The sequence below is a fragment of the Staurois parvus genome, unplaced genomic scaffold, assembly GCF_062004578.1.
Source record: "Staurois parvus isolate SC_StPar_1 unplaced genomic scaffold, SC_StPar_1.0 ptg000081l, whole genome shotgun sequence".
NCBI classification, from domain to species: domain Eukaryota; kingdom Metazoa; phylum Chordata; class Amphibia; order Anura; family Ranidae; genus Staurois; species Staurois parvus.
Window position 1 is genome coordinate 11,039,534 of NW_028317877.1, and position 15,663 is coordinate 11,055,196.

The 15,663-nt window shown below is 45.5% G+C and overlaps 1 protein-coding gene and 1 long non-coding RNA gene across 2 annotated transcripts; both read left to right on the plus strand.

Annotated features, from left to right (window-relative positions):
- The first annotated feature begins 7,031 nt into the window (after positions 1–7,031).
- LOC149468681 (uncharacterized) lies at positions 7,032–9,701 on the plus strand. Its single transcript, XR_016311655.1, has 3 exons — positions 7,032–7,218; positions 7,334–7,456; positions 9,559–9,701. It is a non-coding gene; the product is annotated as an uncharacterized LOC149468681 (long non-coding RNA).
- A 45-nt stretch (positions 9,702–9,746) lies between these two features.
- On the plus strand, positions 9,747–15,541 carry LOC149468682 (uncharacterized). The gene is made up of 7 exons (XM_089669823.1): positions 9,747–9,758; positions 9,846–10,043; positions 10,137–10,377; positions 10,475–10,546; positions 13,395–13,523; positions 14,357–14,431; positions 15,369–15,541. The coding sequence occupies exons 1-7, from the start codon at positions 9,747–9,749 to the stop codon at positions 15,497–15,499; spliced, it is 858 nt and encodes a 285-aa protein (XP_089525949.1). The 3' UTR covers positions 15,500–15,541.
- Positions 15,542–15,663: the final 122 nt, after the last annotated feature.

Sequence of the window (15,663 nt, forward strand, 5' to 3'; positions counted from 1 at the left end):
TGAAGGATTTGGCAAGCAAAGAGCTGACAGAGAGAGAGAGAAGAGTGAGACGAAGAAGAGTGAGCGAGAGATACATATGAAGAGTGATAAAGAGAGACATTCAGAAGAGTGAGCGAGAGAGAAGAGCGAGCCAGTGAGACGAAGAAGAGTGAGCGAGAGAGAAGAGCGAGCCAGTGAGACGAAGAAGAGTGAGCGAGAGAGAAGAGCGAGCCAGTGAGACGAAGAAGAGTGAGCGAGAGAGAAGAGCGAGCCAGTGAGACGAAGAAGAGTGAGCGAGAGAGAAAAGACTCGGTTGGTGAATCCACACATCAAACTTGTCACAAATCCTGGCGTGCATTTTTCCCCCAAATGCATAGCAGACCCTTATCCCAGCAGGCAGGTACCGCACGCCTTCAAAGATTTATTTCCTTTGTTGATTTTCCTGCTTCGCTCACACTATATGCAATTGAAAATTACTCTTTAAGTTGCCAATTTTACTGTGTTTTCTAGAGAATTACTAACTAGTTGTGTTTTCAATTGTGTGTAGCATTGCGATTTCTATTTGAGTCTAGATGTTAAATTGCTAATAAATGGCCACAATTCTCAAATACCTTTGAACTCTCACTGCAACAAATGGTGTATGTTAATACACTCACATTCATTATATCCAATATCAGGTACGATGTCAATGCACAAATCGCACCTGAAATTGCACACCCTGGATGTGACTTGTCATGTGATTGGCATGGCCAGCAGCTTGCTCTTTGCATGGCAAATTGCACCCAATGTTACTGGGGGCCAACACCACTGTCACATCTAATCCGATGCGGCAATTGCCCTACTCACAGTGAAGTTGCACGAGTTCACAATCCAATTGGATGTGAACAGAGCCTACAGTGGCCAATAGGGTGCGACTTGGTCTACGATTTGCAAGTCGCCTGTCATGCCAATTGCATGGCAATCGCAAACAATGTTACTGGGGGCCACCCGGTCACATTAAAGCAGATTTCTAAGTGGTGTTATTGACACCACAGTCACATCATGTGACTTGCATAGAAGTTGCATGATTTCAAAGTCGGGGTACATGGTGATTTCAAGTGCAATTTGCAAGACATCCAACACCGATCTCTCAGCAAATTGCATGAAAAGTAGTGTATTCATTACTCTATTATTACTTGCGGCTCCGACCAAGTTTGAACCACAACAATATGAACGCTACAATAGCGTGCACATTGAGTGGGACTTGGCATGTGATTTGCACAACATGCAAGTTGTAAATTGTCTGCAAAGTCGCACCCTATTGTCTGCTATTAGAGCGACCACATGGGTGTGTTTCAAACACTGATTTCTTAAGTAGTACATGTTCTACTTTAGTGGCAATTTGCATAGAGATCTGTGTCAGATGTCTTGAAAATTGCATTGAAATGGTCAACTTTACTGTAAGTTGCATTATTTGAAAATCAGCTTTGGTGATGTTTGATTTCTGGAGTGTTTTACCAATTGATGGGAAATTCACCATACCAGTCAAATCGATTTGTCATTTTCAGTATTGCATACAAGATGTGGTCATGTGACTGTCTTAACTCATGCGAGAATCTGGAGGGAGTTGTGACCATAGTAGCAATAACGGTTCCAATTGGGGTTCCCTTTCACATCCCTGCTCAATGTTCTGTTGTATGCTGCACATGTACATTTCACTGTATATATCTTTCTGATTTGTGGGGCCTGTATACCAAGGGTTAATGCAGGTAGGAAGCGGATTCATCAGGTGAAAACACTTTCACTGACCAAATTGGTGGGTGTGGCTTAATTGGGTGTGGGGCCTTGTTTGGCGTGCTCCAAATACAACCTAGCTTATATAAAGACGTGCAGTAGGGAGTGATTTGGCCTGTTACTAGGCCGGGTGGTTTGTGACTAAGTCCTTGCATGGTGTGGTTTGGGGGAAGAAGAGATTTTGTGCTGAATTGCCCCAGACACCACTCAGGCTGTGTTTGGAAGTGGGCTGGAAATGTTTGCATATTTTCGGCCTTGTAAAGTGTTTGTGTGTTATTGCACAATGATTGTGTTTTTTCTCTTTGCATTGAAAGCCTCACATGTCAATCATTTTGTTTAAAATCTGCTCTTGTTTTAATTTTGTTTGCTTATTGAGACTCCAATGCATTTTTCTGACAAACCTGCTGACAAATGTATGTGTAGGGGATTTGTAGAGGTGGGAGGGGTTTTTTTGCACATGCTTTGTTTCCTTGATATTTTGATGTGTAGACTTTTTTTGTGAATGGATCTTCATAGTAAGTGATTGTGTAAGTAAATCTTATGTGCACGAAAATGTTACTTGATTCATCTTCCCCTTTGTTTCCTGCTATAACCTGTGCATGCATAGTTCATTAGAAGTACCTTTAGATTGTAAGCTCTTATGAACAGGAGTGTTATATTTTCGCCACATCAATGCTATTCTTTTTGTGACTCACCAAGATATTGACTGTACCTACTTGTTCCTGCTGACCAAATAAAGATATATTTGATTAATAAATGTTGGACTGTTTTTGTGTTTATTTTAGGTTCAATATATGACCAATCTTAATAGTTACTTTGTATAGTTATATAATGTACTCAAATGTAGCTTGTAAGAATGTGAATATGCAAGTGGGTGCAAACTGGCTTTTTCAAAAATAAAACAAAAAAAAAACCGTTTGCACCACAATATTATGTACCAATGAATATGTCACATTCACTGTGCAGCCAGCTACAGGTGTTCTACAATTCGATTCACAGTTATAAAATAGTCCACACTGTTGATTTTTGGCCTTTGGAAACCAATATATTAGCCAAGGTTAAAGAAATCACTAAATAACACATATTCGCGAAAGCTATATTGGCCGTGCATATATACATGCGCGATATGAAGGGTAAAAATAATAATCCGCGATCGCATACACATAAGCGCCAAAACAGTTGTCCCCATGGCGTACGAGCGGCTATCCTCCCGGAAGTCCGTCATCACGTGCGCACCCCGGAAGTGGTTGGGAGTGTAAGTGGTTGAGGAGTGGTTGCAGGTTTTCTGGGTGCGGCATATATTTGAGAACTCTAGTGGCATTTGGACATGGCAAGAGCACAGTTCTCAACTGAGGAGATGATCCTGATATGTAAAGTAAGTGTGGCCATTGCAAATATGTTTATAACATGTGAGGGACAGGTAATTGCAATTTTGTGGGTGGGGCCTAGCAGAATCTCACTTGATGCACATGCTACTTATCTGTACATTAGCTCCTGGGTATTGATGGGTCAATTATATCAACCACTTGCCTACTGGGTACACCTACCCCCTTCCTGTCCTGGCCAATTTTCATCTTTCAGCACTGTTACCCTTTGAATGACAATTGTGCGGTCATGCCACATTGTACCCATCTTAAATTTAGATCATATTTTTCACACAAATAGAGCTTTCTTTGGGTGGTATTGACTTGCTGCTGTGTGTTTTACTTTTTGCTCGATAAACAATAAAATAGCTCATAATGAACAAAAGTCTGTTTATATTATAACGTTTGGTAAACCGGTAATTTAGCAACACTGATGTGCATTGATGAGGCAGCACTGGTGGGTGCCACTGCTGGCCACAGGTGGGTGGAACTGTTGGGTGGCACTGGTGGGCACTGATCATCGGTGCAGACCCCTGCTCTGATAGCTGCTGGTTCTTGGCAGTACTTTCCACACATTCTGACAGCGTGTTGAAAGTGCAGCCAAGACCCGGCAAATGCATTTCCCGGTGATCAGCGTGTCATTGGACATGGCTGATCACATGGTAAAAAGCCGCTGTGATTGCCCTTTACCACATCACGTGATCAGCTGTGTCCTTAGGACACAGCAATCACGGAGAGCGCGTTCTGCCAGGATGTCATATGACGCCCTCCCAGAGCTGCCTGGATGCAGTGTACCGTTAGTCGGCTATCTGCGGTCGCCAAATAGGTAACCAGCTAGGCCTTCATGGCTAATCTTTGAATATCTGGACATGTATACTGCGTATAATGCATTACATTCTACAATGTGTTGGTGTACATGGTATTACAGTGTGCAATGCGTTGCTGGATTCTGCATGACAGTGGACAGTGCATCATAGTCTACAGTGTGCAATGCGTTGCTCTATCCTGCATGACAGCGTACAGTGCATCACAGTCTACAATGTGTGGGTGTACACGGTATCACAGTGTGCAATGCGTTGCTCTATCCTGCATGACAGAGTACAGTGCATCACAGTCTACAATGTGTGGGTGTACACGGTATCACAGTGTGCAATGCATTGCTCTATCCTGCATGACAGCGTACAGTGCATTACAGTCTACAATGTGTGGGTGTACACGGTATCACAGTGTGCATTGCGTTGCTCTATCCTGCATAATAGTGTACAGTGCATTACAGTCTACAATCTGTGGGTGTACATGATATTACATTGTACAGTGTAGTACAGTATGCAATGCATTGTACACTGCAGTGTGCACTAAAGCATTTTACACACATGCACTGTACACACCAACGCATTTGACATTTCTAGTGTGCAATGCGTTAGTGTGCAATGCCTTGGACAGTACAATGCATTTGCAGTATTGGTGTGTGTTTATTAAGCACAGATAATTAATCTGATTTTAGTTACAAGGAGAAGTCTTCTCTGTCCCCCTGTTTATGAGGTGGAGGACAATTGTTTTCCGAAGAAGAGAGGAGACATTTTTTCAAGGAGATCTGTATAGATTTCCAGAGATATGTGTAGATGGTTGAGGGGCTGCATGTGATCGCCGGAGATAATTGTGATTAACGATCACCTGAGTTAAACCAGAGAATGAAAAGTGTAAAAAAAACAAGGATTGAAAATAATCTGCACTGACCACTGTGCTTTGTCAAGCCCCATTTGGCACATTCTGGTGTCACACAGATGCGATGTGAAATTTGCAGTGTTTTCTGTGCAAGCGCTGCACCGCATCACAACCGCAACCCCTTCATGCCACCTGCTGCAGCTTTCTAGGTGAAGTTAACAACACACCAAAATTGGTACACAAAGTGTATTGCGATTTGCCAAATTGGATCGCATGCCCATTCACACCCATGTGCATACCCTGAAAAAGGGTCCTGCGCATTTTTGGCCCGGATGCGGTGCAATTTGAGGTGTGCAAAATGTTTGTCTCTAATTGCAACGCACACAAATTGCATGTGATTTGCCCAGGAGTGCGGTGTTAGACTACAATGCATGTATGTGAAGCCAGAATAAAAGGATGTGGATTTTGTCTACTTTTACTTGCGCATGTTAACATTATGTAAGTGCATTATTCTTCTGTTTATTATGCTATAGAAATGGAACATGCATTTGGATGGAGTGTTTTTGTATGTGCATTTTGGAAGTATTCTAAACACACATTGACCCTAGGGCCACACCATATCTTAAGCCGTGTTTGTCAGAAATGCTGTACAGTACATTTAAAGCGGATTTACACTCCACCTATCAAAAAATTACAGTCATCAGCTACAAAAACGGTAGCTGCTGACTTTTAAAAAGCAGACGCTTACCTTTCCCTCGGTCCTGTGGTGTGTCCCCCGCAGCTCCTTTCACCGGCTGTCCTGGGTTCCAGGAGGACGGCATCTTCACTGTGGGAACGCGGCTGTGACAGCTTGCGGCTTCACAGCCGGCTACCCACTGTGCATGTGCGAGTAGAGTTGCGCTTCATGAATGGTCACATGTCAAATGTTCCCAAAGACTACAAGGAGGGAGGACACCTTCAGTTTCTAAACATCTAGGCGATCGTACCGGAAGTAGGAGCGTGTACCTGTCAAATTTGGGGACCCGCTACCCAAGGGTGCCAATCCTTAAGGGGGAATGGGGGAGCAGTCCTTAAAGCGGAACTTCCCCTTTTGGATGGAGCTCCGCTTTAAGATTATTTCCTATGGGATATGTTTACACATGTGCTTTTTCACATGGCTTGTTTTTTGGGAAAAGGTCAGAGCCTTTTTGGAACTCCAAAAGTGTCATGTTTTGTCAAAATACTTAAATGGAAACACTGCAGACAAGAACGTATTTCATGTTGTCTGCGTTTTGCCGTTTAACATCTGCCTAGCAACAAAAATGAGAACAGTAAGGCACAAAAAATACATAAGAAACAAAAAACAGCGCAAAACCCAATGCAGAGACGGCTACAACACAACCTGTGTTGCCTTAGGCACTTGAGTGCACACTTGGCCCCAGGTGATTTTAACAGGTGTTTTTGGGGTCAAAGCATGTGTGTTTGCATTTGTGGAACGTGTATTTTTGAATCAATTTTTGGTGTTGTTTTGTACGTATACTTTGGCAAACTGCACATCTGCATTCAACTTTGTGGTGAAAATTAACCAAATAATGTCCCAGCCAAAATGACATGCATTTTGCATGTGTGGCCAGAACACACACCAAAATGCTGTTACAAAATAATACAAAATACAGGCTCAAACAAGACAAACATGTACATCCAAATTTCAAACAACGTTTTACAAAACATATCTAATGACCAAAAAGCACCAACAAAGTGGATTACAAAATACACCACAATGAGAATTCAAATGTCCAAACAAGCATAAATTGCCCTTTTGTGCCCATGGAGTGTTGTGTTTTCTTTCAGTTATCATTTAGGTGCGTGCCTAGCATATTTGTTAAATGCCAAAATGTGCAGCAAAATGCATGTTTGCTAACAGCACTTGGGGTGTCATTAACAATGAATGGCACACAAGAGCACAATGCGTATTTAAAGACCATTTGAGCACACTTTAGAAGTGCTGCAACAATTGTGCAATTCTGCCAACAATTATGCAATTCTACCAACAATTATTGCTCAGGTGAGAATGCATTGAAAATGACAATACAATACAATTATACTGTATGTACGTATGTATGTGTATACACACACACATGTAGATATAGTTAATGTTTTAGCTTGCCTTTTTGGACAATTATCCCCTGCTTTGTGTCTGATATTTGTTATGTTTGATTACACAAACCTCTCACATTTAAATTCTTCACCTTTTCTTGTCACCCACAGGTTCTGCTGTTACGCAAGTATGACGGTGGCTGTTCGAATTTTGCCAAGCAGACCATCGTGCGCCACATCAAACATCGGCTGTGGCAGAGATTCCACCACCGCTCCACTGTGCTGCAAATCCAGCACAGTTGGAGCGATGTGAAGCGGCGCAACCCGCAGTTTTTGAAAAAGGTTGCCCGCCGAATCTCTGGTAAGTCAATTTGTTATTAAAAGGTTTACTTTCAGTTTTGTATTGTGAAAAATGTTTTGCTACATTCATTCTGAATTTGTTTGGCAATAATGTTCTCTTTGTTGATTTCTTCTAGCCACAGCTGATGGGCGCCAGGCGGTGGTCTGCTTGGCAAAAAAACCTCACAGGAGGACAGCCACCGTCCACTTCTTCCGACCACAGGCGGGGCATCCCCTGCGGAGACTCCGCATTGTGGAAGGTAAGCACAAGCTCTAGAAGCTTGGACCTCATGACTTTGCCATTGTTGGCATCTCCACACTGATCTCCACTGACTGTCAATTGTACATTAATGCCACACACATTGCTTGTAAATGACATGATAACTGTGACGGAAGCGTAGGCAGGACAGAACACACGGAGGATGCTAAACACACCAAGCGTTATTGTTATATGGAAAGCACTCAATCAGGGTAGGAATTTAGCATCGGGGTACCCAAAATGGGGGAGGAGAGGGGAGTAGCTCCAAACAATTGTAATTCAGCCCATGATAGGGCAATTTGTGTAGCGATGGCCCAAGCATGTATTAATCCAAGCAGGCAGCTCCTGCAAAAGTAATAGAGAGGTTCCATAGGGCAATCCAGGCAAAAAATGTATGCGAGTTCCACGGGACAGTACAGGCAGGGAAAATCGGGGGATCCAGGGGGGTAGTTCAGGCAGGAGAATTGGGGCATTCACGGTTTAGGCAGGAGTATCCTCGGGCACACAGCAGGTAGCAGGCAGGAGTACCCTTGCACACAGCGGATAGCAAGCACCTCTAGCCCCCCAGGTATCAGCAGAGTACTCAGCGGGTTCTTGGAGGTGGGGAGGTCTGGCCTCAGCTCAGACTTCCCAACAGCTGCTCATGGCGACATACCAGGGACCAACAGTGGACTGGGTCCTGCTCCGGTCTTCTTAAGCCAGAGCAGGACACTTCCCGGTTGTCCTGGCAATGGCCGGCCCAGCGTCAGGTCGCCAGGGCAACAAGGCATGCCCTGCTCACTGGGGCTGCGCTCAGGGAGCATGGCCTTTGTCTCTGGCGGCCGCAGAGTGCGGGAAGCCTCGTGGCTGTGCTGTGCCCACCGGGGGGCACGCAGGGACACCCCGGCGGCCTGTGCCATTCGGGCCAAGCGGGGTAGCCGACTCCTTGGCAACTTTGCTGAGGAGAGGTACTACCCGCACCACAGTGGGTGTTTCCTCCCCTCCTGAACAGCTTTTGATGTAGGCTTGTGCAGGACCCTAGGAATCTGCAAGGGGAAGAGAGGGGGGATGATGAAAGGAGAGCAAGGGGGGAGGAAGGGACTGCAGGCTGGAGGGGGACTGTGACAAGAACCTTTTGTTAATCACTAATAGAGCTGTGTTTGGTGTCATTTGATCCCCAATGGCTGTTTGTTTGTGATACGGGATTTTTGCCTAGAAATATTATGGCTTAGATGTTCACAAACACAGCCCATCAAAATTGCAGTCATAACATTTTGTTTATACATTTGACAGAATTGGACTTCTTTTGACCCATTAAATTACAATATTTGTATGTTATGTATGCTGTTTGAAAGTTGCAGAGTATACAAATTATGGAATATTTTGGACTAAAATGCAACTCCATGATGTACAGCCAATCTCATTTGGTGAGGCCCCATAAAATGACAGAACATGAGAAATATTCTACAATGCATAGTACGTTATTATTAACACATTAACACATAAATACAGTATTATAGAGTGGGGACATCTGGGGGGATTTCTGGTTAGTTTTGGGGATGGGGGAATTTCAGAATCTTGGCTTGTCCTTACATTGGGAATCATTCCAACGGAAATGTTTAACATTGTCTTGACTTGCTTACATTACTACCATGTGGCCTTTTTGGTGATCTGGTATATATGGTCTACAGCCAATTATATTGACCAGGGTGCTGTGATTGGTCCAAATACCATGTGATAAGTGTGGTCCAATCCTATTAGGACATCCAAGAGTTCCTAATATCTAAATTGATATTGTAATCATGTCATTGCATCACAAATGCATGATCAACAAGATTAACAAATCATCCTCCTACCATGACTTGCTATCTGCTGTAGTGCGGTGGACAAAGTTGTGGAAAATGATGCAGTCTGCCCCAGTGGATGTACATCCAAAGTCAAAACACAACAAATTAGGGACACGAACGCAATTGTGCCTGTATGTGTGGCCTGACACCAGGAAATGGACAGTTGTCATTCAGCCCTGTGGCCTTAGCTTTGGCACACAGGTGTGTGAGAAACGACTAATCTTCTGCCATGTTTTTAGGTTAGTAATGTTCCAATTCTGTGTTATTCTTTTTGTAGAACAAGACAGTGAAGAGGAGGGCCAATGTAAGTGCCTTGAATGTGATTGGCTGTATTCTGTGTGCATTATGTAACTTTGATGTGTGCAATGTGTTTGTTGTGTTCTATCTTGTTGTTTATGTAGCACCAGCTATGTTGGAAGAGGAGGAGGAGGGCACATCCTCTCAGGCTCACTGTAAGTGCAGTGAATGTGCTTGTCTGTTCTCTGTGTTCCTTGTTGTCCTTGGCTCTCTCAAAGGGGTTGTTGTTGTTGTTGTTCTTCTTCTTCTTCTTTCTTGTTTGTGTAGTACCAGCAAGGTTTCCCACAGTGGAGGAGGAGGAGGCGGCAGTGGCACCACCACCACCACCACCACCATCACCACCACCACCACCACCACCACCATCACCACCACCACCATCACCATCACCATCACCACCACCATCACCACCACCCCTGTCTCCACGGTCGCCTGTGCTGCCGGAGACTCCCTCACCTCCAGCTCACTGTAAGTGTCTTGGATGTGCTTGCCTATTCTCTCTGTGCATCATGTAACTTTGATGTCTGCAATGTGTTCTGTTCTATCTTGTTGTTTATGTAGCACCACCAGCCATGTCACAAGAGGGAGAGGAGGAGGATCCCTCTTCTGAGGCACACTGTGAGTTCATTGAATGTGCTTGTCTGTTCTCTGTGTTCCTTGTTGTCCTTGGCTCTCTCAAAGGGGTTATTGTTGTCCTTTCTTGTTTGTGTAGTTCAAGCAAGGTTTTCTCCGGAGGAGGAGGCCCACCAGCCACATCCAGAATTTGGTCCACAGCAGGAGGCCCCCTCACCTCCAGCTCACTGTAAGTGCCTTGGATGTGCTTGCCTGTTCTCTGTGTGCATTATGTCAATTTGATGTTTGCAACGTGTTGGTTTTGTTCTTTCTTGTTGTTTGTGTAGCTCCAGCCATATTGGAAGAGGGTGAGCTGGAGGAAGAGCAGAGGGAGGAGTGGTCACCCCCTCAGGTCCACTGTAAGTACCTTCAATGTGTTTGGTGATTTACCTTCTGTACAATCATGCTGACCATAGCTGTAGGCTAATTTGACTGCTTAATATTGGCTGGACTGTAGTTTCTTATCTAAGTCTGCCTTGTTTTTGTTTCCACTACTGCAACTTACCTAGGTGGTTGAAGCATTGGTCCAATACTTCATCTGTCCCCCCTAGGTTGTAAGGGTGGTAACTCTGCTGTGATGGAGCGTAGGCAGGACCAAACACACAGAGCAGATGATAAACACACAATGCTTTCTTGAATTAGGACAGTCACTCAATTTGGGTATGAAGGTAGCGTCCAAGTTCTCGTGGCAGGGGAAGAGCAGGGATGGCTCCCCAAAATATTGTAATTTGGCCCCAAGAAGGGCAAACTTAGAGTCTCTGTTAAATTGTAATCCAGGCAGGGAAGGGAAAGGAGGGAGAGTTCACAGCCCTTCCATACAGGGGGGAAAACAGGGGCAGAAACACTCACAGTTCCGGCAGGGGTTTTCCTGGCTCACAGCGGCCTACAACAGGGGGCGACACTTATCAGCACACAGGAGAGGGTCCACTTCTACAGCACACTGCAACACGTGCAATCCTGGCCTCACAGTATTAGGCAGTATAGCAGCGGGTACTCCTCCTGAGCCCCGAGTATTAGCAGAGTGTTCAGCGGCTAATAATCCTGGTATCCCTAGAGTATTATGCAGAGTGGCTGCGGGGGTCTCGCCTCAGCGCAGACCTCCCAGCAGCTTCGCAGCAGAAAAAACACCCGGGAGAATCCTGCGTCGGCTCCCTGTTGTCCTGGCAACGTCCAGCCCAGCACTGTGTTGCCCGGGCAATGAGGCACGCCCTCTTGACACGGGCCTTGCTCTCTTTGTCTCCAGCGGGTGCAGGTGCGGGAAGCCTCGCACCCGTGCTAGAGGCGCCGGGGGGGCGCGCAGCGACAGGACGGCAGCCCTGCTCCGGAACCCCCTGGTGGGAGGCTATCCCTCTCCTGGCTGTATGGCCAGGAGAGGTGTGACTCCCACCACAGGGGGTCACCTTCCTCCCATTGGGCTTTGCAGGATGGGAGGAAGTGACAAGCAGCAGGGGGGAGAGGTGACACCTCTCATCCTGTGCAGCCCAACTTCAAAGGCTGCTACAGGATGAGAAGGGGGTGGGTGAGGGGACACAGGCACCAGGAGGGGGTGGGGGTTTCTGGGAGTTCAGGCACACTGTGACATCTGCAATCACATGTTTGCTGTCAGCTCAACCCCCCAGCACTTACTGTGCTGTGGAGGGGGAGGCACTGGCAGGCTACAACTCTTTGTTATTCGTGGCTAGGCTGATCCAGTTGCTGCTCCGGAGTCTGCAGTATATCATGACTTGAAAGTCGGGATCTTGATCCAGTCTGGCCATGCTGTGTGACTTCAGTGAATAGAATGCAGCTGTCCCCTGAAAATGTGTCGCAGGAGTGCCAGATGAACTACACTTCTGTAATCCACAGGAGAGGTACAGTCCAAAATCTTGGGCTGGACCTCCCTTTTAATCTATGTATGTCAAGCTTAGAGTGTAACTAAACCCCGAAGCCCGCATTGACTATATCCGCTCTCCCTGTACCCAGAATTCACTCTGTCTGGTCTCCCGCAATAAAACAGAACATGGCAGTGCAAGTATTTAAGGCCATAAAAAAAGCTAAATGCCTTTTATCATCAGCAGTTAGAGCAGTCTTGTGACTTCAGCAGAGCTCTGTTAAACTTTGAGTATTTGTCTGTCTGCTCTAGGATGGTGTGAATCTTCTGGCCCTCTATGTGAACAGTGCTGATTGGCCCTGAGCTGATCACATGCACCCTCCCCAAACCAACACCCAAAAAGGATAGCAATGCACAGCAAACTGAGCATGTGCATGTGATTACGGATTCAGTCTGTATCAGTTGGTCATTTCAACAAGAGGAGGGGCAGAGAAGACAGGATCAAACAGCCTTCTTACACAAGACAGAGTATTAACCCCTTAGGTTACACAGCGAGTATAACAAGGATGATTTACTGCATATTTACACTGCTTTGACTCTAGACTGGGTCTAGTAAGACTTTAAGTAATATTGCTTGCTTTCTTATCACACATGGTCAAGCAGTTTTGAGAATGCAGCTTCCAATGTGGATTCTAGTGTAGTGGCCAGGCAGTTATTAGCTCAATATGTGTAGGCCTGTACACATTCATACCTTTCGGAGACCAAGTTCTGCTCTCTAGCACAGCATGGGATGATAATTGGCAGCAGGTCAGTATTTTTAGAGCCTGAGGAGGATGCCAAGCAGTGGGGCTTTCATGCTGCGAATGCATGAAGCCAAGAAACTTTGGCCTTTTGACTAAATTTACATCCAACACAGGATATGTGCCCCCAAAATACACTAGCAGAGGGGTGGGAGAGCCTATCTCTGAGGAGCTTCTCGGCTATTAGTGTTTGGGAAGTGTTCTGAGTTGTGTGTCTTTGAATATCCAAGGGTTAAGGCCTTTCCCTTGTGTCAACCTTTGAAAAGGTTGCAGCTAAGGGCACAGTGGCTGTTAACACCACAACCCCTTACAATATCCGACATAAAGATTGGACTTTGTTCATTTTCATGAGTGCACCCTCTTCTATTTGTACGTTCATGAGCCAGAATGTCACGTTCGACTTTCTTGGACATCCATGGCTCCCTAGGGTCATACACTATCGAAACGTAGCTGGAGTTAGTCTGCACCTTGTACTTCAAGTCTGAGAGAATGTAAGACTTGGTTTTAACAGTGTGTGTGTTTGTAGTAAACTCTTAAGTTTACAAAGCCTCGAATTATACTGACATGTGGAGCTCTTTTGCTTGTGTTTTTTTCAAGTCACCTGGCACTCAGAAAGGGACTGGCTGAACTCCAGAGCCCCCAGGAGGCAATGGATGGAGGAGGAAGAGGTGGAGTCGTTGGAGGAGGGCCAACTCCCCTCCAGTTCCCCTGAGCCCCAGGACCCAGGTATGTCCCATTTGTGTAAATGTGGTCAACTGTACAATATTTGTTTTTACACAGTGTCTATGTGTGGGGGTGTCACATGAGATGTGTTGGGTAAAGGGTGGTAAGCCTGGCACCAGACTTATTTTTTTTGTGATTCCCAATCTGCTCCAAGCTACAAATGCCACCTTGCAGTGTGCATGTGTTAACACTCGAGGGGGCATTTGTGTTTTGGCATAGGGGAGGAGAATATTGTATGGACTAAGCACTTTTACAGCTAGACTGTCAAAGACCTAGACCTTGTGATGTCTTCCTGTGAAGCTTCAGGTCTGCTACCAACCTGTGACCTTTGCTTTGGGATGATGTAAGTCACTCTATTGTAGACCCCAGAAAGTAAAGTGGGAATGGCTGCAAGGGCTGACCAATGAGTGTTTCCACTATTACTGTAGTGTAAGCGTAGCTAAGCTGATGTGTGTGAGCCAATTCCTCTTGTCAAGAGCAAGCCTCTCCAACATTGGAATGCTGGCACCACACAACTGGCAAGGGAGACCTTTGGGTTACGTCCTAAGGTGATCTGAAACATCGTCAATGGACAGCCAAAGAGTATGTTAGCATTGTAGGATATGAGCAGCTTGCTGGAGTGTGGGTGCCAACAAGTGGCCAAATGACTTTGGCCTTGAGCTCTTCTGGCCATCTAGTTTAGTAACCAAAACCGAAAGAGGACTTTGCTATGTTGGGTAGGGCTAGGGCTTACTACCTGAGGCCTGTACTATGTGACTGTTTAACATCCATGTGTTTGTCAAATGTCAGGACTCGCAACTTTTTCTTGTGTCTTCTTTTTGTTACTCTTCATGTAGTTGAACTTCCCAATGCCCCACCTGCTATGGGGGAGCTACAGCCCCCACTGGATGCAGAGGCCGACATCCCAGAAGGTCAGTTTCTGAACTGTTTACACATATGCACATGTAACGTATGTAGAAGGCTTCAGCTCCCCCTTGTCTAAATTGTTTGGCCTCATCCTGTGTATAGGATGCCCCCCCACAAAGAAATAAAACATTCACACTAAGCAACACATCAGGCAGATAGGGGCTTAATATTCACACTTAGACCTGACAGCTGAGTTGTTCTACATAGGAATACATTAAAGTGTTTTTCTAATTAAGAAAGGGCAATAAACAAAGAATATGACACAATAGTCAAGCACTAACCTGACACTCCAGTGATCCAAAACCTGCTTCCCAAGTAACTAGTGTTTGTTCCACTCTGGTCTCTCCACTATCTTAAAGAATCACTACAAATAGATGCAGCTGACACATCCAGCTTCCTGGGAGATGGACTGCCTCCCTTCAAGGACACACCTGGTTAATCACACTGCCAGCTCTATAGGAATCTCTGGACCTGTGTGGAGGGAGTTGGGCCACTAGGCTCCAATAGGCTCACAGAATTTGCTCAGCTCTGTGCTCTGGCTGAGGAGCATGTGTGTAGGGCCCCACCCCTCCCCTCTCTGCAGCTAATAGAAATCTAGGATAGATGTCTTTGGGAACTCTGTGGAGGAGATAGGTGTGGCAAAGTCATCTGTTGCCCTTACTGATGAGATTGCCCTTCTTGCTGTTGGCCACAGATATATTTGTAGTCAGTGAGCAAACACTCTAATCTAGGACTAAGGATTCCAAACTCACTCCCTGGCCCATGAAATCCTCCCAGGCAAGAGATGTAAGCTCTGTGTTCCAATGATGAGTTGACAACAGCATAGAGTGCTTTCAGGATAATGGACAAAGTTAGACAAGTATTGCATGCTGTTGTTTGTGTGGAAGCAAGAGTCTCCTTTTTTAATTGCAGCAAATGCATTTTTTATGACTTTTTCTACAGTGTTCAACCACCCAGCCATAAGAAGCCTCATGGGCTGGGTGTGTGAGCGCATTGGGACGCTGGAGCAGGCATTGGAGGTGGGGCCAGCCGAGGACCAGCCAGACATTGTGGCCTATTTTCGGCGGTTTTAATGGTTTTAAATGTTTTTAGGAATAAATGTTATTTATATTTGACAGTGGACTGTGTTGTGGCCTTCTTTAGCCTTTGCAGGTAGGCAATCATTTTCATTGCAGTTGGAGCTGATCTGCATGTCCCTAAAGCATTGCAGTACACGGCTAGCTCCAGCGGCCAATCT